Here is a 25,792-nt window from a genome sequence, read left to right on the forward strand (position 1 = left end):
ATACGCTGGCATACGTCGACAAATTTTGTGCATGCACAAAATTAATCACTGAACAAGATCTTTCTCTTGTTCTGTTACTTAAATGTGTCCCCAACAATTTCTCAGAGATGCATGGTCCGATTTTGTTCAAACGTCGTGCAAGCACAGTACGTGATGGCATACACGTGCCCCTCACTTTATTTTGCAATCTGATCAAAGATGGTCAGATCGCAACATTTTTGTTGACCTGCAGCCATTTTAGTTGTACATAAATATGGGCTAGCCCTTTAACTCGGTCCAGAAAAATTATAAAACCAAAGGGGACTATGACATTTTCCATCTTCTTTATTTGTCTGAATGTGTTTCACGATGTTTCAACATCTGGGGAATTCGTTGTTGGGTACACGTGAATGTTGTACAATTGGATCGATTTTAAAAGTACAAGATAACATGCTGTATGAAAGAATGCTTTAAAAAAAAAAAAACTCATTCTAATATATTTATATTTTCTTGCTTAACAGTGAAAGCTCAAGAAGACTTGAAGGAGGAGTTGTTGAAAAACTTGAGGACAATCAGAGACTACAACGCTTCACCGGGAGAGTGCATGAGACTGGAGGATCGGTTTGTGGAACCCGTGATTGTGAAGAGCAAACCAGAAATTGAAGTTGAATCCCAAGTGCACGAGATGATGAAACCAAGCAGAAAGTACAATCTCAAGAAAATTAATGAAGATCGAGTGACCATGAGAGAATTGTTCAAGCGAAAGGAGTCTTGGTTACAGTACGTGACCACGGTGGTGATGTTTGGTAGTCCTGGGATAGGAAAAAGCATGCTTTGTAAAAAGCTAGTTGTTGATTGGGCAGAGGAGGATGATAAGATCAAAAACAGGTTTGATTTTGTGATCCTTTTGAAATGTAGAAACTTGAACCACATATCAACTGAAACCACTCTGAGGGACATTTTCCTGAATGAGCATCCCTCCTTGAAGGAGGTTGTTGATGATTTGATGGAAAATGCTTTCCGGGTCCTCCTGGTTCTTGATGCTTTGGATGAGATGAAACACCGTCTCGATTTTAACGACGTTTGTAAATCTCCAAATAAAGCAAACAAGATCGGATCCATCATCGCAGGTCTTTTACAGGGCACTCTTCTGAGTCAAGGAACTGTACTGGTGACCACAAGACTCGTGGATCTGCAATGGATCCAGGATGTAGATTTCGATCCTATATCTACTTGTATGGTTGAGATCGTTGGATTCTCTCATGAGAAAACGGAGGAATTTTTTGAGAAGTTTTACAGAAATGAGGATAAAGCAAAGCAGGTTCTCCAGTATCTATCAGAAAATGAGGTTTTATCATCTCTTTGCTTTAATCCAGTTTTCTGCTGGATCACTGCAACATGTCTCACCAGGTACTTCAATGCCATTGACAGGAGCACATGTGACCCTGCACCCAAAACAATGACTGAACTTTTCTCTCTCTACCTTCACTTGCATTTAAAGCACCATGGAGGGGAATCCATCACCAGCTCCCCAGATTCACTTCTTAGTCTTTGCCGTTTGGCATTTCATGGAGTGAAGGCGAGAAAGATCTTGTTCAGTGATGAAGATTTGAAGAGAGAAGGCATCACCAAATCACCAGCACTGCAGCGCTTCCTGCAAAGGATACTTCCCAGAGCCCTGGCCAGCAGATGGGACAAAGGAAAAGGAATCACAAAACCATCTCCAGCATTTCTCTCTGAGGTTTTCCTGAAGACGGAAGTTGAAAGTGTTTGCCATTATGAGTTCTTTCACCTCACTGTGCAGGAGTTTTTTGCAGCACTCTACTTCCTCTTGCCTGAATGTGAAGAGTCTGTGGATGAAGTGTTAATGGAGTCCACGAACAGAGGTGATGATCGGTTTCAGATTGTTCAGCGGTTCCTCTCTGGCTTGTTTGCTAATAAGCCGAGAGATATTCTTGAGAGACATTTCAAATTATCAACAAAACCAATGAAGCAAATCCATTCCTGGCTCAAAGAATACAACCACAAAGACCCAAATTGTTTTCACTGCGTTTATGAGCTCCAGAATGTGGAATTTACCAAAACCATGATGGAGGATGTGGAGTTTGAAAAACTCACAAAGAACATGACCTCTCCTTTGGACTGCACCGTGGTGGTTTATGCTCTTCAAACAGCAAACAAACCCATAGACTCGTGGAGGGTCGATCTCGGCCCCATGGATCGCATGCAAAGGATGAAGATTCTGACTTCAGCCTTCCCTCTGTGTGAAAAGTTTGTGTGAGTCATTTCTCTGTTGTTTCCACCAAATTGTCCCTTCTCCCAGTCTCCCCAGAAGAGTTTCGCTCTTTAAAGACCCACAATTCCTTTTGCTTTTTAAAAATTGTCATTCTCATCAGTAGCCTGAGGAATCCTTATTGGATGTGACCAGCCCCAAAGAAGCCGGCCACTCTGATTGTATTCCCCCAGAGATCGAGTAAAGATGAAATGTTAAATAGGTATCTGTATTGTGCGAGTTGAGAGCAAGTTGTGATTAATTGGTGTACGGTGTTGATTTCAAGATGACAGTGCAGGGAGAATGGATCCTGAGTTAGGTTGAGTTTGTATTGTTATGTTTTTAGATGTGGGATGTTAACTGGAATGAAGTGTAAAATAATGGTACCCCAGAGGAGCGTGCAGGAGTTTGTTCAGATTGATGGATCACGTAATATGGTTCATTGAGTATTGTGCTTTTGTGAATAATTTTCTTCTGTGAAACTAGAGGAGGGAGGTGTTGGAGGGGTTCATCATAGATTTTGGCAAGAATAGCATGGACTGTGTGCTTGCTTAGCTTAGATTACTCTTGTAATAGGGTAAATATCAGAGTAAGTTATCTTGTAAAAGTGTACTGAGGAGGAGGCAATGAATGTTAACTTTAAGACGGTATAGAGTGAGTTTGTTGTGCGAAACCTCCTGTTTTTGGGCGAGGCTGGGTGAGGCCTTAGGCACATGGAAAGCACATTGCACTTTAAAATGAGACAGCGTGAACTGCTTGGCCAGTGTACCACAGGCCATGGCAACCAAATTGGCCGCAGAGCCCCCGGCGAACAGAAGATGGCATGCCCACAGAAGCAGACTGCCAACGAGCGGGACGCACAGCTCAAAAGGGTGTTGCTAAAGAAGTTTACGAGGGCGGTAACCACTCTTGGTCGGCGACTGGCTTTGGAGGCCAACTTTGAAATGTGATTTGCACTCGAGAGATCATGGCTGAGAGTGAGAACCAGGAGTTTGAGTGACTGAACTTCCTCAAGTGGATTGTTGTGAAAGTAGATTGAGGAGGGGTATAGCCATGGGGGGCATTGCCAAATGGTACTTTCAGAGAGAGATCGAGATAGATTTGTCAGGATTGAGGGATATTTTCCAAGTGTTTGACCAGCTTGTGATTTTGTAAGGTCTGAAAGAGGGAAGAGGCTGCTGCCTGTCTGTCTGAAAGATGACAGATGTCATCGCTCACGGCAGAGGGTGGAGGCACCAGCGTAGAGATAAAGGGGATTTTCTGGAGTCGGAGATAAACTGAGAATTCCAGGACTTGATTAGAATTTCTTCATGTTTTGTTCAAGCTTATTGTAGGCCTGGAAGGATAGCCTCATGGGATGTGTAATGCACTCACCTTGAAACTGTGTAGCCTTTGTAAGAATTTTCATGAGAGGCACACCTGCACCCCCAGCAAATATTTATACCCATAGCCACTTGCTGCATACAAAAGATGATGAAGAAGAAGAAGAAGAATCCTTTTGCAGATATTTTATTTTTGTCCCAATCTACAGTCCCAGCTAACTCTCTGCCTCTTCTTTGTACTACAGGTTTGGTAGGCAGTCCATTGGTGATGAAGGTTTGAAGATTCTGATGAAGTCCCTGCTGAGCAAACCGAGCCGACTGAAAGAACTCGGGTGAGTGACTACCTGTGCATGTAACATTCCAAGGAGTACCTGTGGATGGATTATTCAGTTGAGTACCTTTGTATGAATCATTGGGATGTTTGAATAAAAACGTTTTACATTTTTAATTACTCCTGCCACCGAAGGGGGACGGAAGTGATGTTTTCACCGCTGTCTGTCTCTCTGTTTGTCTGTCTGTGAACAGGATGTCTCATAAAGTTATGGATGGATTCGGATGAAACTTGGTGGACAGGTTGGGTGTATAACAAGAACAAGTTGATTAGATTTCTGGTGAAGATCCCGATCTGGATCCGACTATGAGAATTTTTAAAGTGATTCTTCACCATTGAGAGACAGGGCAAAATACGAAATGGCGCATGATATTTCAAAAAGTGACTTACTCATTTGGCCGAAACTCGGTGGCAAGATTTGGTGTGTGTCAAGGATGAATTAATTCAATTTCCGTGAAGAACTGGATTGGGATCTGGCCTATCAGTGGGATACAAAACAAACTAGTCAGCCTGGTGGAGGTATGTGCTCTACCGAGTGCTGATCCAGTTAATGATTTGATTTTAATAATTATTTTTATGTTTATCCTTTGAACCCTCATGGCCGGTTTACCAGCCACTATTCAAACCTCCATTTACCCGAGCGACTAGTTTACCAGCTGCTATTGAAACCTCCATTTACCCGAGCGACTAGTTTACCAGCTGCTATTCAAACCTCCATTTACCCGAGCGACTAGTTTACCAGCCACTATTCAAACCTCCATTTACCCGAGCGACCAGTTTACCAGCTGCTATTCAAACCTCCATTTACCCGAGCGACTAGTTTACCAGCTACTATTCAAACCTCCATTTACCCGAGCGACCAGTTTACCAGCTGCTATTCAAACCTCCATTTACCCGAGCGACTAGTTTACCAGCTACTATTCAAACCTCCATATACCCGAGCGACCAGTTTACCAGCCACTATTCAAACCTCCATTTACCCGAGCGACTAGTTTACCAGCTACTATTCAAACCTCCATTTACCCAAGCGACTAGTTTACCAGCTACTATTCAAACCTCCATATACCCGAGCGACTAGTTTACCAGCTGCTATTGAAACCTCAATTTACCAGAGTGACCAGTTTACCAGCTGCTATTCAAACCTCCATATACCCGAGCGACCAGTTTACCAGCTGCTATTCAAACCTCCATTTGCCCGAGCGACTAGTTTACCAGCTGCTATTCAAACCTTCATTTAACCGAGCGACCAGTTTACCAGCTGCTGTTCAAACCTCCATTTACCCGAGCGACCAGTTTACCAGCTGCTATTCAAACCTCCATTTACCCGAGCGACTTGTTTACCAGCTGCGATTCAAACCTCCATTTACCCAAGCGACTAGTTTACCAGCTGCGATTCAAACCTCCATTTACCCGAGCGACTTGTTTACCAGCTGCTATTCAAACCTTCATTTAACCGAGCGACTAGTTTACCAGCTGCTGTTCAAACCTCCATTTACCCGAGCGACCAGTTTACCAGCTGCTATTCAAACCTCCATTTACCCGAGCGACTTGTTTACCAGCTGCGATTCAAACCTCCATTTGCCCGAGCGACTAGTTTACCAGCTGCTATTCAAACCTCCATTTACCCAAGCGACTAGTTTACCAGCTGCTATTCAAACCTCCATTTGCCCGAGCGACTAGTTTACCAGCTGCTATGCAAACCTCCATATGCCCGAGCGACTAGTTTACCAGCTGCTATTCAAACCTCCATTTGCCCGAGCGACTAGTTTACCAGCTGCTATGCAAACCTCCATATGCCCGAGCGACTAGTTTACCAGCTGCTATTCAAACCTTCATTTAACCGAGCGACCAGTTTACCAGCTGCTATTCAAACCTCCATTTACCCGAGCGACTAGTTTACCAGCTGCTATTCAAACCTCCATTTACCCGAGCGACTAGTTTACCAGCTACTATTCAAACCTCCATTTACCCGAGCGACTAGTTTACCAGCTGCTATTGAAACCTCCATATACCCGAGCGACCAGTTTACCAGCCACTATTCAAACCTCCATTTACCCGAGCGACCAGTTTACCAGATACTATTCAAACCTCCATATACCCGAGCGACTAGTTTACCAGCTGCTATTGAAACCTCCATTTACCCAAGCGACTAGTTTACCAGCTACTATTCAAACCTCCATATACCCAAGCGACTAGTTTACCAGCTACTATTCAAACCTCCATATACCCGAGCGACTAGTTTACCAGCTGCTATTGAAACCTCAATTTACCAGAGTGACCAGTTTACCAGCTGCTATTCAAACCTCCATATACCCGAGCGACCAGTTTACCAGCTGCTATTCAAACCTCCATTTGCCCGAGCGACTAGTTTACCAGCTGCTATTCAAACCTTCATTTAACCGAGCGACCAGTTTACCAGCTACTATTCAAACCTCCATATACCCGAGCGACCAGTTTACCAGCTGCTATTGAAACCTCCATTTGCCCGAGCGACTAGTTTACCAGCTGCTATTCAAACCTTCATTTAACCGAGCGACCAGTTTACCAGCTGCTATTCAAACCTCCATTTACCCGAGCGACTAGTTTACCAGCCGCTATTCAAACCTCCATATACCTGAGCGACCAGTTTACCAACCGCTATTCAAACCTCCATGTACCCGAGCTGCCGGTTTACCAGCCGCTATTCAAACCTCTAGAGTACCAACCGCTATTCAAACCTCCATATACCCGAGCAACCAGTTTACCAACCACTATGCAAACCTCCATATACCCGAGCGACCAGTTTACCAGCCACTATTCAAACCTCCATTTACCCGAGCGACCAGTTTACCAGATACTATTCAAACCTCCATATACCCGAGCGACTAGTTTACCAGCTGCTATTGAAACCTCCATTTACCCAAGCGACTAGTTTACCAGCTACTATTCAAACCTCCATATACCCAAGCGACTAGTTTACCAGCTACTATTGAAACCTCCATATACCCGAGCGACTAGTTTACCAGCTGCTATTGAAACCTCAATTTACCAGAGTGACCAGTTTACCAGCTGCTATTCAAACCTCCATATACCCGAGCGACCAGTTTACCAGCTGCTATTCAAACCTCCATTTGCCCGAGCGACTAGTTTACCAGCTGCTATTCAAACCTTCATTTAACCGAGCGACCAGTTTACCAGCTACTATTCAAACCTCCATATACCCGAGCGACTAGTTTACCAGCTGCTATTGAAACCTCAATTTACCAGAGTGACCAGTTTACCAGCTGCTATTCAAACCTCCATATACCCGAGCGACCAGTTTACCAGCTGCTATTGAAACCTCCATTTGCCCGAGCGACTAGTTTACCAGCTGCTATTCAAACCTTCATTTAACCGAGCGACCAGTTTACCAGCTGCTATTCAAACCTCCATTTACCCGAGCGACTTGTTTACCAGCTGCTATTCAAACCTCCATTTGCTTGAGCGACTAGTTTACCAGCTGCTATGCAAACCTCCATTTGCCCGAGCGACTAGTTTACCAGCTGCTATGCAAACCTCCATATGCCCGAGCGACTAGTTTACCAGCTGCTATTCAAACCTCCATTTACCTGAGCGACTAGTTTACCAGCCGCTATTCAAACCTCCATATACCTGAGCGACCAGTTTACCAACCGCTATTCAAACCTCCATGTACCCGAGCTGCCGGTTTACCAGCCGCTATTCAAACCTCTAGAGTACCAACCGCTATTCAAACCTCCAGATACCCGAGTGACCAGTTTACCAACCGCTATTCAAACCTCCATATACCCGAGCAACCAGTTTACCAACCACTATGCAAACCTCCATATACCCGAGCGACTGGTTTACCAGCCGCTATTCAATCCTCTATATACCCGAGCGACTAGTTTACCAGCCGCTATTCAAACCTCCATTTACCTGAGCGACCAGTTTACCAACCGCTATTCAAACCTCCATGTACCCGAGCTGCCGGTTTACCAGCCGCTATTCAAACCTCTAGAGTACCAACCGCTATTCAAACCTCCAGATACCCGAGTGACCAGTTTACCAACCGCTATTCAAACCTCCATATACCCGAGCAACCAGTTTACCAACCACTATGCAAACCTCCATATACCCGAGCGACTGGTTTACCAGCCGCTATTCAATCCTCTATATACCCGAGCGACTAGTTTACCAGCCGCAATTCAAACCTCCAGACACCCGCGCGGCCGGTTTACCGGCCACGATTGAAACCTCCATTTACCCAAGCAGCTGGTTTTGCAGTCACTATTCAAACCTCTATAATATATACCCGAACGGCTGGAATTTTTTTCCAGGGAGTCCAGGGTGGGGGAGCCGAAAGTCCAAGGAGCTCAAGGTTAAAAGTGTCGAGGTTCTGTAAAGGGAAATGCATTAATGGTATATTCTATAATCGTCCAATATATATATATATATATATATATATATATATATATATATATATATATATATATATATATATATATATATATATATATATATGTACAAGAAAAATTAACGTTAAAAAAAAATGTAAAAACATGGATGAAATCTCAAACAAACATCCAAACAATAGTAGGAATGACACCACATTTCGATTCCACAATGAGACACTACCATTCTCTTATTGATTACCATCACAACATCTTTTTGGTTCACGAGTCACAAAGTGACCACTATATTCGTTATTGTTGTCTGTCTGTCTGTCTGTCCCGAGCACAGCTCCGTGGGTTTTGATCCGATCCTGATAAAATTTCGGTCGGAGGTTTATATCATGATCTAGTTGTGTTTTCCTGAGAATGGGCATGGTGTGCCCATTATGAGCGGAGCCACGCTCAAAAAACGTGTTTTTAGGGGGTAGCCGATTTCAATTTGCATCTTCTCCTCGGGGGTTTGTTGAATCTGGCCGGGGTTTCGGTATTTGGTTAGCCCAATGGCACCTGCATAGCCCCACGGAGCTCGACTTTTCATTTTCGTCCCAAGGTCAAGGTCACAAGGTCACGAACTTAGAAAATTGCGAATTTTGACATAAAAATCATACGACAGCCCAAACTTTGAGAGCTAGGATGACAATATTTTTATGCATAATCTTGAGGTCATTCCCTACCAAAAGTCTTGAAACCATTTTGCTCTATCTCGAACACCTTGCCCGTGGCGCCCCCTTCAAGTTTGTTTTTACGCTGATTTCATCAAAGTATGGATAATCCGATGAGTGCGAAATGCCATATAGCCTATATGACGTTATATTGTTCCTGGAATGTTCCAGAGGAAGTTTTGCACCAAAGGTCATAATCCTTGACCTTTGACCTTTAAAATTCACAAAGGTCAAATTTTCAAAGTTGTGGGAATCGAACCGGGTTTTCGACCTTCTTCGACGAACTAACTCCAATAAGCTATATCACGTATCCTGTTTCCTTATTTTAATGTCCACAACATTGTTTTGTGACCTTTAAAGGTTATGCAAAGGTCAAATTTTGAAAGTTGTTGAACGAAACCGGGTTTTCGACATTTTGCAGCTAATAACCTGTCACTCGTACCACATCATGTTGATCATTTTTATAACTTGATCAAACATTATCACATTGTCTCATCCTTGACTTCTGAAACAATCTACATCGTCAAATACCGCTCTCGTGAACCATTGTCATCTTCAGACTTGTGACATTTTACTTTTGTTGTGGGATTGTGATGGATTAAGAAGAAGAATAAAGAAGAAAAACAATGAAGATTGAAACCACATTACGATAGCACAATACCCACAATACTTTTGGGTCCTCAGAGACTTTTGGGTCTTTCGGGTATTTTCTGTCACTGGGGACATTTGGGTCTTATTAGTCGCTTTGGTCTTCAGGGTTTTTGGGACCTTGGGGACTTTTGGTTCTTTGGGGTCTTCAGGGTCTTTTGGGTCCTCAGGGTATTTTGGGTTTTTGCGGTCTTTTATTTGGGGGTCATAATCTAGGTTTTGAAATATAACCTCCTGCTTACAATTCAAAACACCTCACTGCACTGGAAAACGTGGGGACAGGAATACTGTGCTGTCAATGGTGGAGACCTGTAATACCCTCCCCTTCCTGGAAGCGGCGCTACACTCTACACAATTACAGAGATAATTTGTGTCTCCTCATACCCCCCCCCCTAAGACCACCTGCAGAGATAAAACACCCAACACACGAATTGGGGTAATGCTGATCCGACGTAACTAGTCTGAATGTAACCGGCCCACAAATGTCGAAAAATTCCCTGTGTTTATTTGTGTAACATAAAGAACAGGAAGAAATGGGGAGGGGGGGGACAGAGTTGGGAGTGAGGGTGCGTGGAGTTGGAAGAGGGAGATTGAGACGTTGGGAAGGGGGGGGATTGAGGACTTGGGGGTTGGAATTGGGGTTGAATACTTGGGGTGTGGGGCAGTTTAGGACTTGAAGAAGAAGAAAGAGGGAGGGGATGACAGAGTTGGCTTGTGGGAGGGCCGGCAGTGAGGAGACAGTTGGGATTGAGGGGTTTGAGGCTTTTGATGGGGAAGGGAGTTGAAGACATTGGGTTGGGAGGGGGTTTGAGGATTTCAAGAAAGGGGGAGGGTTTTATTGATTGTGGTGTTTCTTGTTTTTATTGGGGGGGGCAGAGAGAGAACAGAGTTGGGAGGGGGGTTGAGGACTTGGGATTGTGTGTATGTGTGTGTGTTTGGGGGGGGAGTTGTGGGGGGGGGGTGGAGGTTAGGTACCTCGAGTCACATTTTACATTATGCAGAATTTCCAGGACTCCCAGATAGTCCCATGGGATATTTTGGATTCTCTAGGTATTTTGGGTCCTCGTGGTCTTTTCGGTCCTTGGGGTCATTTGGGTTCTCGAGGGCATTTGGGTCCTCGGGGTCTTTTGGATCTTTGGCGTTTTTTGGGTCCTCTGGTTCCTTTGGGTATTTCGGTCTTTTGGGATATTTTGGGTCTTTCGGGTCCTCGGATTTTTTAGGTCCTCATGGTCTTTCAGGTCATCAGGGTAGTTTGGTCCTCTGGGTCATTTTGGTCTTTCAGGTCCTCTGGTGTGGGGGGGGGGCAGGGGTCTTTTTGTCCTCTGGATACTTTGGGTTAATTATTTCAGGTTACAATTGTAGGTGACATCAGGTTAGTTGTTAAATCAATGGGTGATGATTGGATATATGTGCAGTACCTACATACCTACATATATACATACATACACACACACACACACACATACACACACACACACACACACACACACACATACATACATAATCACAAAAAAACATTTTGAGTACTTTATCGTTCATAAATCATTGCAGCCTGTTCCAACTCAAAACATTGTTGAGCAGGCTGAACAAAATGGCAAATTAAGACCCAAGCGAGGGAAAGGAAGGTGACTGAGGAAGCGTGCACCTACAGGTCCCATCAAGTTAGAGCGAGGTGTCCGAGGATGCGCCTGATGAAGGATATAATTAAATATGGCCATTAATTATCTTCAAAAGGGATGTTTTAATTAACCCAAACACACATTTTCACTCATGCACTCCCTTGAAGTTCCCTTTAGAGGCATGCAAAGTTTCAGGCTGCAAGGTTTCATGGCTTTGGACTTATGGAGGAGACACAACACACACCATGACTGACTGACATACACTCACATTTATTACTGGCAAAAAACACCCGTCACTTCCTGGACAGGAATACTGAGAGCGGTGAAAAAAGAGGGGGAGAGAGAGAGGGGTGGGGGAGAGAGGGAGGGGTGGGGGAGAGAGGGAGGGGGAGAGTGAGGAGGTAGGGTGGGAAAGAGAGAGGAGGGAGAGGGAGTGAGGCGGGATGGGGAGTGAGGAGGGGTGGGGAGTGAGGGGGGAGGGAGAGTGAGGAGTGGTGGGGGAGTGATGAGCAGTGGGGGAGTGAGGAGGTAGGGAGTGTGAAGAAGGGTGAGAGGAGGGAAGGCAGCGATAGGTGAGAGGAAGGGAAGACAGACATGTGGTGGAGCATTAATTACAATTCGTACCCTCATCAAAATGCTTCTGCATAGAATAACAGTAAAGATAGAAACAAAACAATGTCTGAAATCCATTTTCTACTGGTCAAACTACAGATACCACCCAGAGACAAACACCGCTTGGGCATATCCGGAGATAAACACCGCCCAGATGTGTCCGGAGACAAACACCACCCGGACACGTCCAGAGACAAACTCCCTTCTGGACATAAACACCATCAAGACATATTCGGAGATGAACACCACCTGGACGCGTCCTCAGCTGATCTCTCCCAAGACAAACGCTGCCTGGACGTGTCCGAAGCAAAACAGTCTGGAGACAAACACTGCTCGGACACATCTGGAGACAAACTCCCGTCCAGACACGTCCGGAGATAAATACCATCAGGATAGGTCTGGAGAAAAACCCCGCCCAGACATCACCACTGTCCAGACATGTATGGAGATAACCACCATTAAGACATAACCACCGTTTGGATATGTCCAGAGAGAGAGAGAGAGAGAGAGAGAGAGAGAGAGAGAGAGAGAGAGAGAGAGAGAGAGAGAGAGAGAGAGAGAGAGAGAGAGAGAGAGAGAGAGAGACAGAGAGAGAGAGACAGAGAGAGAGAGAGAGAGACAGAGAGAGAGAGAGACAGAGAGAGAGAGAGACAGAGAGAGAGAGAGAGACAGAGAGAGAGAGAGACAGAGAGAGAGAGAGACAGAGAGAGAGAGAGAGACAGAGAGAGAGAGAGACAGAGAGAGAGAGACAGAGAGAGAGAGAGACAGAGAGAGAGAGACAGAGAGAGAGAGAGACAGAGAGAGAGAGAGACAGAGAGAGAGAGACAGAGAGAGAGAGAGAGAGAGAGAGAGAGAGAGAGAGAGAGAGAGAGAGAGAGAGAGAGAGAGAGAGAAAGAGAGAAAAAGAGAGAGAGAGAGAGAGAGAAAAGGGGGGGGGTGGTGGAGGGTGGAGGGAGAGTGAGAGAGGTGTGGGAGGAGGGTGATGCACAGTATTGGGAGGGGGTAGAGCAAGGATGGGACAAGGGGAGAGAGAGACAGACAGACAGAGAGAGAGAGAGAGAGAGAGAGAGAGAGATATAGAGAGAGAGAGAGAGAGAGAGAGAGAGAGAGAGAGAGAGAGAGACAGAGAGAGAGACAGAGAGAGAGACAGAGAGAGAGACAGAGAGAGAGACAGAGAGAGAGACAGAGAGAGAGACAGAGAGAGAGACAGAGAGAGAGACAGAGAGAGAGACAGAGAGAGAGACAGAGAGAGAGACAGAGAGAGAGACAGAGAGAGAGACAGAGAGAGAGACAGAGAGAGAGACAGAGAGAGAGACAGAGAGAGAGACAGAGAGAGAGACACAGAGAGAGACACAGAGAGAGACACAGAGAGAGACACAGAGAGAGACACAGAGAGAGACACAGAGAGAGAGAGACAGACAGACAGACAGACAGACAGACAGACAGACAGACAGACAGACGGTTGGGAGTAGGGGAGAATATTTTATGCTTTATGAACCACGCACGCACACACGTGCTTAGCCGATATCAGCAATTTTTCGGGAATCAGCATGTTGGAATCAGTGTGATTACTGACGACAGTATTTACTTTATACAACCCAAGAACCTTGAGTACCTTTCACTGAAAAACAACATTTCATTCATAAATACGTTTCAGGGAGATGTTCACAAACATTAATCTTTATAAGCAGCTCCGTGTGATGGATGGAAAGAAAATTGGCTCGGTAATTTGGAAAACGTTAATATGGCAAATGGCTCGGAAATCGGATGTTCTCAAATATATTTTCCTTTGAAACTCACAAAGAGAAACATATAACCTTTGTAAAGCAAATCTGATAACCAAATGCTTTCGAAACAGTCACGAGGACAAAAGAAAACCTAATAGAACCTCCATAAGATACGGGATGAATCTTTGCCACCACGGCACCCGTAACAGGCATGGCATGTCCACACACCCGTGGAGAGTCCGCACAGATCCAAATCTACCCACATGTACCACATCTGTGTGCAATGTATAAGTACCTCTACCTTGTAGTAACTGTGGACAGTACATCCCGATCGAGACAGGAACTGTAACACCATCGAATAAAGGGTGCTTGGTAAGTGGCTTAAGCACTCAAGCAAGCATTCCAATGGAACGCCTAGCTTGGAAGCGATTACCAATTGCTGTCGATAAAACTGCGCACCTGGAAATGCCCAATCAATGTCCGAATTGGACAAAGGAACACTTTTTCAACAGAATTTCTGCTGAGTTCAAATCTGGAGCTTAAGTTTTGCAATTCTTCTTAGTTTAAGAGATTCTCGAGGTTATCGCATGCGCGGAAATGAAATAATGCCACGAATGCTGGCGTCTCCAGGCGTTTATGAGCATCGCAATTTGCCAGCGATTTGTAGCTCTGATGATCAGGAATTCTATAATGGGTGAGGAAAGTGGGGAAAAAAAACTTTATAGTTAAGAAATCGTTGCGGCCTGTTCCAAGTCAAAGCATGGTTGAGCAGGCCAAAAAACATGGTATGGCGGATTCAGACCCGAGCGAGGTAACCCAGGATACACCGAAAGACTCCAGAGAGCAAGGTGGCCGAGGATGCACCTGATGAAGGATATAATTAAATAATGTCGTTAATTATCTTCAAAAGGAGTGTCTTAACCCAAACACCCAATTTTAACTCTTGCACTTCCTTGGAGTTTTCTTAGGATGCATGCAAAGTTTCAGGCTGCTAGGTTTTATAGTTTTGGAGTTATGGAGGAGACACATTAATGCATGCACGCACACACACACACACATTTTTTGTATAGATACCTTAACCTGAAATAAAGAACCTTCTAACAAAACTAGTTAATCTACAACCTTCTACTGATGGCTCTTTGTTTCACTCCTTGGAGGTTTTATCTCTACACAGGTTGAGATCCTGCAACCTGAGCACCAAGTCTGGGACTATCCTGAGGGACCTGAAGAACATCATCAACTTGGAGGTTCTTAAGTGAGTTCTTAACTGTTATTGAGATTTTTTTTCTTCTCTTTCATGGGACACAGATTTGTGAATCACCATAACAGTGTTTATAAATCATCTCCATTTTAAGTACAATCATTAAGCGATTTCATGGAAATAAATCCAACACTTCTGTTTTCATAATATCATTGTTTATTTTCGAGGGACTGGGTTCTAACTTAGAAATTCCATAATTATTTGATGTTGATGAGATTTACAAACATAATTATTGAAATATTTAAAGTATTAAAAAAAAGTGTTCCATATTGTTCATAGGATTATAATGCCAAGGTTTTTTTTTTTGCCTTTCCCTCCTTTACCATCAGTTTGAGTTTGAATCCCATTGGTGATGAGGGACTGGAGGGTTTGATGGAAGGTCTGAAATCCCAAACAAAGTTACGAGTCCTCAGGTGAATGGAAAGGGGATTTGTTTTGGGAATTAAAAACATACTGATGTCAAAAGTCGAAAAGGTGAATCTGCCATTCTCCAGGTGAACCTTGACCTTCATTATGAACTTTTTGTTGAACTTTGGGCTGAATGAAGGGAGAATGAGGTACAATGAATGATAAACTACTTTATATGAAGGATAAACGTTCTCACAAAAATCATTGTGAACATTCATTGTTTCATTCTCTTGGAGCGAAGGTAAGTAAATGTGCAAAGGAATGAAGAATATACATTCAGATCTGGTGATCGATATGTTTGTAGACCATGGTAAATGAGTGTCAAAGTGAAGAGTGAAGCTGCAATGGTGACGATGAAGAATCCCCCTCAGTCTAACTTTTATGGATCAGTTTGGGTTCAAAACTCTAATGATTGATGACACCATTTGAACACCAATGTTGGATTGAAGTGTAGTTCTTAGCGTGATCCTCTCATCTTCACTTCCTGTCAAGGCTGGAGGACCACAAGGCAATTTTCTAGGCCCCTTCTTATGCCTAATCTTCATCACTGATCTCTCTGACTCTGGAAAATCCTCTTTATCTATTTCCTGATGACTTCACCCTCTGCTTTGACATCCCTCATCTTCAGACAGGCAGCTGGCAGCAGCCTCTTCTCTCTCTCTCTCTCTCTCTCTCTCTCTCTCTCTCTCTCTCTCTCTCTCTCTCTCTCTCTCTCTCTCTCTCTCTCTCTCTCTCTCTGCCGACCTTGATAGAATCAGAAGCTGGTCCACCATTTGGAATATATCTTTCAACCGCGACAAATCCCACACACTCACCCTGTCTCTCCAAATGGACGACCTGGAAAACCCTCCGATTTACTTCCTAAACAAATCACTTGAAGATGTTAAGTCACTCAAAGATTTGGGCCTCACCATCAGCCATGATATTTCTTGGGCAGACCAGGATTCCAAGATGGCCACCAAAATCAACTGCCGTTGAGGCATCATCTGTCGTGCAAGGTCTTTCCTTGGCCAATTTGAACTTTTGACAACCTACAAGGCCTTCGTTTGCAGTTTGTTGGAGGACCCTTATCCTCTTTTGGCTGGAGCTGCTGCCTTACACCTTTCCCTCGATGTCATGGAAAGTAAGGCCCTTAATATCATTGGGATGTCCCGCGATGAAGCCGAGTGTCTCTGTGTTACCTTCACATCACAGACAGGTTGGTGGCCACTCTGTATTCGACTGCCTCTCTGTTTTGGTGTGGCATCTTCTGCTCTCTTGGCTCTGTCCCTCCAAGGTTTCTAAAGGGTGCATATGGTCTGCCATTCACCCATTCTTGATAAACTCCCAGAATGCAGTCTCACTACTCTCCTCCACTCATTTGTTCTTTTTTTCACTCACCCTTGTAAACTCTGCGGCCACCTTCAATGGTGGCGAGCTCCATGAATGGCCACCCACTGGTGTAGGAGGCGGCATCTTCCTGCCATCCTGCCCTATGGGGCAGCCCCAATAAAAAGTCTTATGCTCCTCTCCAGGGCTCTACACCTGACTTCGCCACCGTGGCTTGTGGTGCACTGAGCAAATAGTTTGTAACGTCGCTTTTTCAGTGTGATCTGCTTTCCGGTGTCTTTGTGCCCATAAATCCTCACCTGGCCTCACCTGAAAACAGGGGGTTTTACATGATACAATTTTACTCTATACTGCTCTCTTAATGGGACTTTCACTCCCTCAATGTATGTTTTATAAGAGAACTTACTTCTGACAAATATCCTGTTACAAGAGGAAATCTAAGCTACAAAATCACATGGTCAATACTCTTGTTAACCTTCCTATGGACCCCCCCCCCCCACTACCATGGAACAATGTTTTTGTGTACTGTGTTCTGAGGGTCTCTCACATTTTGTTCCACCTGAGCATGTTTTTCATTGTTCTTCATGTTTGGTACTCTTCTAGTTTCTTTCCTCATCCACTTTGGAACTCCTTACCTGTATTCTGCTTCCCCTTAATCCTAATCTATCACGGTTAACGACAAATGTAAGGAAATTTATTTTTTCTCTATAATTTGTATACTTTCATTTGGGTTAATGTCTATAACTAAACTTGCTTGGAATGTTTTGGAACAAACTTTAACCATTTTAAAATAAAATCTGATACCACCAACCCCTCCCCCACCTCCACACCCACATACCCCCTCCCCATTCATCCCCAAACACCCAACTGCCTCTTCCCCCTCCCCATGTTGATGTCACCATGACCTCTTCGTTGTTCGATTAATTATAATCGGTGGTGTGACCTTCAACCTCTTAATTTTATTATCTCCGAACCTGGAACAAAGAACCTTCTAATATAACTCGTTTATCCACATCATTCCACCATTGGTCTTTGTTTCACTACTTGGACTTTTTATCTCTTTGCAGATTAGAGGGATGCAACCTGAGCACCAAGTCTGGGCCTGTCTTGAAGGACCTGAAGAACATCATCAAATTGGAGAATCTTCAGTAAGTCCTGTGCTGGTGTTAAGGTTTTTGTCTTCTCTTTCACTGGACACGGATTTGTGAATTTCCTTCGCAGGGTTTATAAATAAACTCCAATGTAATACAATTATTGAGAGATTTCATGGAAACAAATCCAACACTTCCTGTATTCATATAATAATATTATTACTAACGTGGGGTTCGGGGTTCGCCACGAGGGGGAACCTCTCTGGCTTTTCCTGACCTCCAGCCCTGCAGGCCGCAATGCCGCAGATAAGTCCACGACCTGACAGGTCTGAAGCAACTACGAACATCGATTACGACGGCCAGCCCTGGCAGGGTGTCTTATTAAAAGTTTACCTGTCTGTTGGATTGGCCCGGCTAATTAAGGTTCGTTCCCTCAGTACGCACCCATATATTTATTAAGCCTGGCTGAGCAGAACCGAGGGCGCACACTGGCTAATCACCGAGTCAATCAGTGGGGCAAAACTCAAACTAAACTTACGCACGATGTGAGACCAATGGCGGAAAGGACAAAAACAAGCAAGTTGGAAGAAAACATGTACGGGTTTATTTATATCGGAGGAACAGTGGGGGGGAGGGGGGAATGTGTGGCACGTATATACAGTAATGGTTTTATTAACAAAGGATGGCAAAGTACATACTGTAATCCCCCGTTTCTCGTGGGGGTTACGTTCCAAACCTCCCCGCGCTAAGTGAAAATCCGCGATGAATGGACGCCTCCCCCAAAAAATCGACTCGTCTGGTCTGGTCGGTTTGGGAGTGATTGGGTTTGAGGTGCCTGAGGTCGACTAGTCTGGTCTGGTCTGGTCGGTTTGGCAGTGATTGGGTTTGAGGTGCCGGAGGTCGACTAGTCTGGTCTGGTTGGTTTGGCAGTGATTGGGTTTGAGGTGCTGGAGATCGACTCGTCTGGTCTGGTCGGTTTTGAGGTGCTGGGTGTGAGCAGTGCTCGTCCAACGGCGGCAAACCTTTTTCCTTCCCGAAGCATATATCGAGCACCTTTACCTTAACCTTCTCCTGGAGTGTCCCAGGACCTTCCTCTGGCGCTTCGGTTCCTTGCCAGAAGCCTTGGAAGGTGCAGGGCGTTTGGGCGGCATCGTGGGGCTTGGAGAAAAAACGTAGAAAATATTCGAAGTTCACAAGCGAAACTTTGTATCGTGCGTTGTATGACTGGTCGAGCACTACGCGTTATAATTTATTGCTTAAATAATTTATATTTTATATATTATTACCGCGATGTACCGGGGGAATCCGCAGAAAAAAATAGTTAGGTTCCAAGGGAAAACCCACGATAAACCGGGGGCGCGATAGGTGAACCGCGATGAAGCGGGGGTTGACTGTGTTCGGGGCGTTTGTGAGGGTATGACATGTATACAATGAGGGAAATTTGTATGGCATGTATGTACAGCAAATATGACAGAGACACAGAGCAGACCTTATTCCCTTGACACTTATGAGCCCCTTCTACAATCTCGATTTGATTATCTCCACACGAGACACGGCGCCAATCGGAATCACAACCCGGGGAAATGTAGAGAGGAAGAAAGGAGTAGATTGAGTGCAGAGCAGAGCATGGGTACGGTTCCTCTCCACCAAACACAAACGCGTGCAAACTCGTACCATGTGCAGACTTGTGCAGCATGCAAGCTTCGCTTTGGTGGTTTTCACGGTCTGACCAGGCAGACGTGAGTGCAGGCTTGGCCAAAGGACTTGTGGTAAGGAGAGCGTGATGGTCCGGAGTGAGGCAAATCAAAAGTCCCAGCAAAGGAGACGTATCGAGAGTCGAAGCGCTCGGCAGATTGAGTTGCTTAGTCGATCAAGACGCCTGGAAGATCAAGATGCCTGGTGTTACATATGCAAAGAAAGACTGCTTGAATGTCTCTTGTTCAAGGTCTTCCACGGAGGTTAAAACCATCAGCTCTCACAACGAACTTGATTCACTCTTTACCATGGGCATACGAGCAATTTGTTTTTTTGGGGGGGCAGCTAAAGATTTGCCGGAATGTACACTTCACGAGCACGCAGATGTACTCTGGGAAGTGTTGTCACTTCCCCCAAGCTTAGTGTGTGTGTGTGTGTGTGTGTGTGTGTGTGTGTGTGTGTGTGTGTGTGTGTGTGTGTGTGTGTGTGTGTGTGTGTGTGTGTGTGTGTGTCAGAGCCCATTTCGTTTTTTGCAATGATCACATTTCACATGAGAGCGATAGGGTCAAGGGGAACATTTGTTGTTGTTGTAACCTCAACAGACGTGGTGATGAACGATCTGAAACAAAGGAAAACGAATATACTTACATATACGAGGTGCATAAAGACATTTACATCAACAGGCAACAAAACATGGTGTAAACTAAAACAGCCACTCCACTTAATTAGAGTGAAAACCTCCGGTAGAGATTCAGGTCACACAGCGGCCACTCCACCATCCTCCCACCACCATGCTCCCATCCCACCCCCTGCCATCCCTCCTTCCACCTAGTCATAGCACAACCCAATATGACCCTTTCAAACATGACCTCATGAATGTCGTTTCGAAAAGTCTTTGTGCAATGCGCTGCACACGCGTATTTGGGAAAACCCCTGTCCCCAACACAAGGCCAGCCAAAATAAGCCAGCCATTGCATGGGGGTGATTCCTTCTTTCGTCATTTTAAACACTTTTGAGCAAACTAAAGAATCGAGCTCAGGGAAATTTCAAAATGACTAACTGATAATAGCTCTCAGGCGACACGAACAGCCGACAAACCAACATCTGAAACCCCCTTCAATGAACTGCCATGAAGAAGTCCCGAGACATCGCACAGCTTCCCCCAAAGGCTGATGAGAACATACCTGCTCACAAAGTCCCAGACAGTTTCCGCAGAAGGAATACGACCTTCGGGAGACATAATCAGGCAACACGAACAGCCAATCAGCAAGTCGTTGAGAATCCTTCTGATCAGATCTTCAGAGGTCCCAGGGCCCTGTACTGCTTGTTTGCCCCACCGTAACGTGCTGGTGATTGCCCTACCATCAACTATTTGTGTTGCTGCGAATGCGTGATTGCATAGCATGGATGGAAATACGTCATTTCGAAAGTTCTTGAGATCGGGAAAAGACTTGGCAGTCGGGCAGAGCTGCCACTTGACACACACACACACACACACACACACACACACACACACACACACACACACACACACACACACACACACACACACACACACACACACACACACACACACACACACACACACACACACACACACACACACACACACACACACACACTCGATATTTCCCATATTTTTATTATTATTTGAATCCTAAAAGGATTACGATTGATACTGTAATTGCAAAAATAGTCAAATATATGACAAGTCCCATGACTTTTTACATCATAGATTGCCATCTCATGATATTTTGTCATCGTGATATTGTTTATGGAGAGGGACTGATATATAATTCCATAATTATATGGTCTTGATGTCATTTAAAAAACATAACTGATGAAATGGTGAAAGTATTCCAAAGGTTCTCCATGTTGTTAATAGAATGATAACCTCAAAGTTTTTCTCTTTCCCTCCTGCACCATCAGATTGAGTGGGAATCCCATCGGTGATGAGGGTCTGGAGGGATTGATGGAAGGTCTGAAATCCCAAACAACATTACGAACCCTTTGGTGAGTGAGAACGGGATTTGTTTTGGGAAATAAAACATATTGACGTCATAATCCGTGGGTGTGTACCTGAGATTTTCCTGTAGAACCTTGATCTCCATTATCAAACTTTTGTCGAACTTTGTCATTTGCTTGCACTCAGATATGGGAATGGAAGGCACAGCCAGCTCTGTGCAGGGGATCATTGGGGTGAATGAATAGAGAATGAGGAACAATGAATGATAAACTACTATATTTGAAGGATAATTAAACGACTTTATGTAAATCCTTCTCAACATCTGTTGTATTTCATTCTCTTGTGGTGAACGTTTGGCACACGTGAAAAGGAGCGAAGAATCTCAACTCAGATCCGGGGATCGTTATTTTTTGGAGATGATGGGAGATGAGTGTTAACGTGAAAAGTGAAGCTGCAATGTTGATGAAGAAGCATCCATCATGGTGCACCAGTACCCTCAATCTCATGTTTGTGGAGCAGTTTGTGTTCAAACACCTAATGATCCCTTTGAACACAAATGTTGGACTAATGGTGTCGAACTGTGGTGATCACACCATGGGGTGCTGATGGTGCGCCTGCAGAGAGGACAGAGGTGAGCAGATATATGGTGGACAGGGTGGGAGTTTTTTTGGTTGTTCTTAACCATTTGAACCCTTGAAGCCGTTTTACCAGCCGGTTCAAACTTCCTTACACATGAGCAGCCAGTTGACCAGCTTCCATTCAAACCTCCATATATCTGAGTGGCCGGTTTACCAGACGCTATTCAAACCTCCATATACCTGAGTGGCCGGTTTACCAAATGCTATACAAACCTCCATATACCCGAGCAGCCGGTTTACTAAATGCTATACAAACCTCCATATACCCGAGCGGCCGGATTTTTCTCCAGGGAGCCCAGTGTGTGGGAGCCGAAAGTCCAATGAGCTCAGGGTTCAAAGGGTTAAGTTTAAAAATTATTTATTAATTATTCTTAAGTTTCTAATTTTTGATTTATTTTAATTTTTGACATTATTTAATAAACATCAGATATTTTTTTTGTCGAAGTTTGTAAGGGTGGTGTAGATATTGTTGTGGTTTTGAAGACTTACCCCATGGGGAGAGCAGACTTGGACACATAGGTGACCCGAGGATCAGTTATTTCATTAGTCTTTGTATCCATCGTCCTCGGTCTCTTGTCAAAGGGCTGTTCGGTGTGGGCTTGTGTTAGCTCGGCTGTATTTTTTTCCAGTGTACTGTTTCCCCTTTTTTCTAATGCTACTTTCAATGTTTCTTCCTTCACACCATTGGACTGTTCAATCCCTCTGTTACTTTCAATCATTCCTCCTCCACACTATCGATCCATTCCCCACCCCCATGCCTTTCTCAATCCACCAATTATCTCTGTTTCATCAAACATCCTTTCATCAATCCCTCCTTCACCCCATCGGTCTTACCATGGGCCCCGTGGCTGATCGGTCATCCCTCAGTCTGACGGAGTCCTTCTCCATGTTCCCACCCTTCGCACATTGCTTAATAGGGCATGTTCGATCCATCTGTGGTCGTTGGTCCATCGGGCCGATCGGATTGCCTTCACTGTATGGGACTATGTGCATTCTCAGAAGCCTGTTCATGGCACAACATGTTCGTGGCCTGTGGGACAGCGTTTCTCGCAAGCATGGTTCAGTGTGGAACTGTACAAGTGGCTGCTTGCGCACGGGGGAGGGAGCGTGGGCTTCCGCCGTGGCCTTGCAAGCGTGAAAGGAGGGGCGGCGGCTTTGTTGAAAGTTCTCTCAGAATGGCGTGGCATTTTCCACAAGTGCCGTTATGGACCCGCCCCATAGGCTATGGACCAGAGAGAGAGAGAGAGAGAGAGAGAGAGAGAGAGAGAGAGAGAGAGAGACAGAGAGAGAGAGAGAGAGAGAGAGAGAGAGAGAGAGACAGAGAGACAGAGACAGAGAGACAGAGAGACAGAGACAGAGACAGAGACAGAGACAGAGACAGAGAGACAGAGAGAGACAGAGAGAGAGAGAGAGAGAGAGAGAGAGACAGAGAGAGACAGAGAGAGACAGAGAGAGACAGAGAGAGACAGAGAGAGACAGAGAGAGACAGAGCAAGACAGAGCGAGACAGAGAGAGACAGAGAGAGACACAGAGAGAGAGACAGAGAGAGACAGAGAGAGACACACAGAGAGAGAGACAGAGAGAGACAGAGAGAGACAGAGAGAGACAGAGAGAGACAGAGAGAGACAGAGAGAGACAGAGAGAGACACACAGAGAGAGAGACAGAGAGAGAGAGAGACAGAGAGAGACAGAGAGAGACAGAGAGAGACAGAGAGAGACACACAGAGAGAGAGACAGAGAGACAGAACAATATCATTCAAATCTCTTTATCTGTTCTTGGAAATTACTTCCTGAGAAACTAAAAGTGTGTTTAATGTGTAAAAGATAATGATAATAAAATTATTATTGATATCATTATTTTAACCACTGAGCAGAGTTAATACATGAACAGTGTTGTCTCCTTTTTACCCTCACCAGATATAAATACATTTTTAAGACAGAAGAGATTGATAATTGATGATGAAACTGCACGAACGAGACTTTAAACGACAAAATTAAGATTCAATCAAAGGAGCTAAACTTGCTCGGAATGTGCCATTTGGGACAAACTTTCAACGTTTACAAACCAGTGAGTTCACCGAACACCTTACCCCAGTCTTGAGAAACGAGGACATTGGTGGGGTCTCCAAGCGGCAAATTTGATTGGTCGTGATGACGTAAAATGCCGTCATATTTTGTCCAAGTACTGCGAAACTACAAGTTCATTTTCCGATTCATGTTCTGATTCGTGTTCAAAATGGAACATTTTATTTCAATTGAGCACCCCCTGGGGTGATGTCTCATGGAAGTTGAGTTTGTACAATTATTGGACATGTGACCTCCAACCTGTTCATTTTCAGGTTATTTTATTATCTCTTAACTTGGAACTAATAACCTTCTAATATAACTTGTTTATCTACAACGTTCTACTGATGGTTCTTTGTTTCACTTCTTGGAGTTATCTCTTCATAGGTTAGGGAGATGCAACCTGAGCACCAATTCTGGGCCTATCCTGAGGGACCTGAAGAACATCAAACTGAAGGGTCTTGAGTGAGTCCTGTACTGTTATTGAGTTTTTGTTCATCTTCTCATTCACTTATCAAATTTTTATGAATTCCCATCACAAGCTTCATAAATAAACTCCATTTTTAATACAATTAGTCTGAGATTTAAGGGAAATAAATCTGTGGATCTCATAGGAACTAATGGGTACCCAGCATTGCACGGTCGATTTTTTTTGTGTGGGGGCCTAAAACACTTCCCTACACCCATGAAGGAGCGGGGTCGTGGATCATTTACTATTACCTTTTACATTGCTAAAATGTCTTATAGGCACGACAGAGAGATTTTTTTTTTTACATGGCTCGTCATGGTCACCTGTCCAACTCACAATCCCATGAGATTTGCAGAAACCTTGTGGAATTGCAACTGCCATTAGACCCATTAGACCTAAAACCAAGACATTGCAAAATCAACTTCACACAGAGAAACGTACTGTACATGTTAACGTTACAATATATATATATATATATATATATATATATATATATATATATATATATATATATATATATATATATATATATATTGTTCAAGTTTACGTTACTATTTTGTTTTTATGACTATAAAAGTCTTGTGTATTCTTGATTTACATTTATACCTCTTGTGTGTTCATTATATTAATTTCTGAGGTTCTGCGTAGCTGGTAACGGGACTTTGTAAACACCCTGTAGAACATCGGCTAAGAGGCAGATTGTAAAAGTGTTACCTTAGAAGTTGACTTTGATGTTATTCGTCGAATGGATGCTCGTGAATGTATCATTGATGTTTCTGTGTTAAATTTGTCCCCGGTATATCTGTATGTATATATATATGTATATATATATATATATATATATATATATATATATATATATATATATATATATATATATATATATATATACAGTATATATTGTTGCGAATTCGCGCCTGCTGGCGTGCGGACAGCCACGTCACTCGAATCGCAACCACGTCGCCCACCGGATGGACAATTCAGTCATGACCCTCTCGGAACAACGCCGGGAGCTAGTCACGGGTGGGGGTTTTACCCCACCACGACCGCGCCAATTGCCCACCCGCGCAGGATAGTGTTGCTCGCCAAATTCGATCTACCTAAGTACCTGCGCGGATGGTTGACCGGGCGATCGTACCACGCCACAGGCCGACTCCGGACACGATCCGCTTAAGCGGTCCGTTCCGTGCTACAGCGATAACCGAGTGGTGTTATCGTCGGCCTCGACGGTTCCGATTAATTACCGGGCGTATTAAGCCCACTACGAAC

General features: G+C 44.3%; 1 protein-coding gene and 1 long non-coding RNA gene across 4 annotated transcripts in view; one reads left to right on the top strand and one right to left on the bottom strand.

The window, feature by feature from the left end:
- Positions 1-25,792, bottom strand: part of LOC147033632 (uncharacterized) — a 73,562-nt gene that overhangs the window by 16,440 nt on the left and 31,330 nt on the right. The gene's annotated exons all lie outside the window — the stretch shown is intronic.
- LOC147033633 (NACHT, LRR and PYD domains-containing protein 12-like) overlaps positions 1-25,792 on the top strand; it is a 60,687-nt gene that overhangs the window by 14,968 nt on the left and 19,927 nt on the right. For 2 of the 3 annotated variants that reach the window (XM_085871687.1, XM_085871686.1), the window contains exons 6-12: positions 501-2,256; positions 3,819-3,905; positions 14,777-14,857; positions 15,193-15,276; positions 17,668-17,748; positions 21,316-21,399; positions 24,442-24,519. In XM_085871687.1, the coding sequence (XP_085727813.1) occupies positions 501-2,256; positions 3,819-3,905; positions 14,777-14,857; positions 15,193-15,276; positions 17,668-17,748; positions 21,316-21,399; positions 24,442-24,519 (2,251 nt within the window). The remainder of the gene's footprint in view (positions 1-500; positions 2,257-3,818; positions 3,906-14,776; positions 14,858-15,192; positions 15,277-17,667; positions 17,749-21,315; positions 21,400-24,441; positions 24,520-25,792) is intronic. The other variant, XM_085871689.1, reaches the window with a different exon arrangement.

The sequence above is a fragment of the Eptatretus burgeri genome, chromosome 2, assembly GCF_056783735.1.
Source record: "Eptatretus burgeri isolate ZD-2024b chromosome 2, Ebu_testis_v1, whole genome shotgun sequence".
Taxonomy (NCBI): domain Eukaryota; kingdom Metazoa; phylum Chordata; class Myxini; order Myxiniformes; family Myxinidae; genus Eptatretus; species Eptatretus burgeri.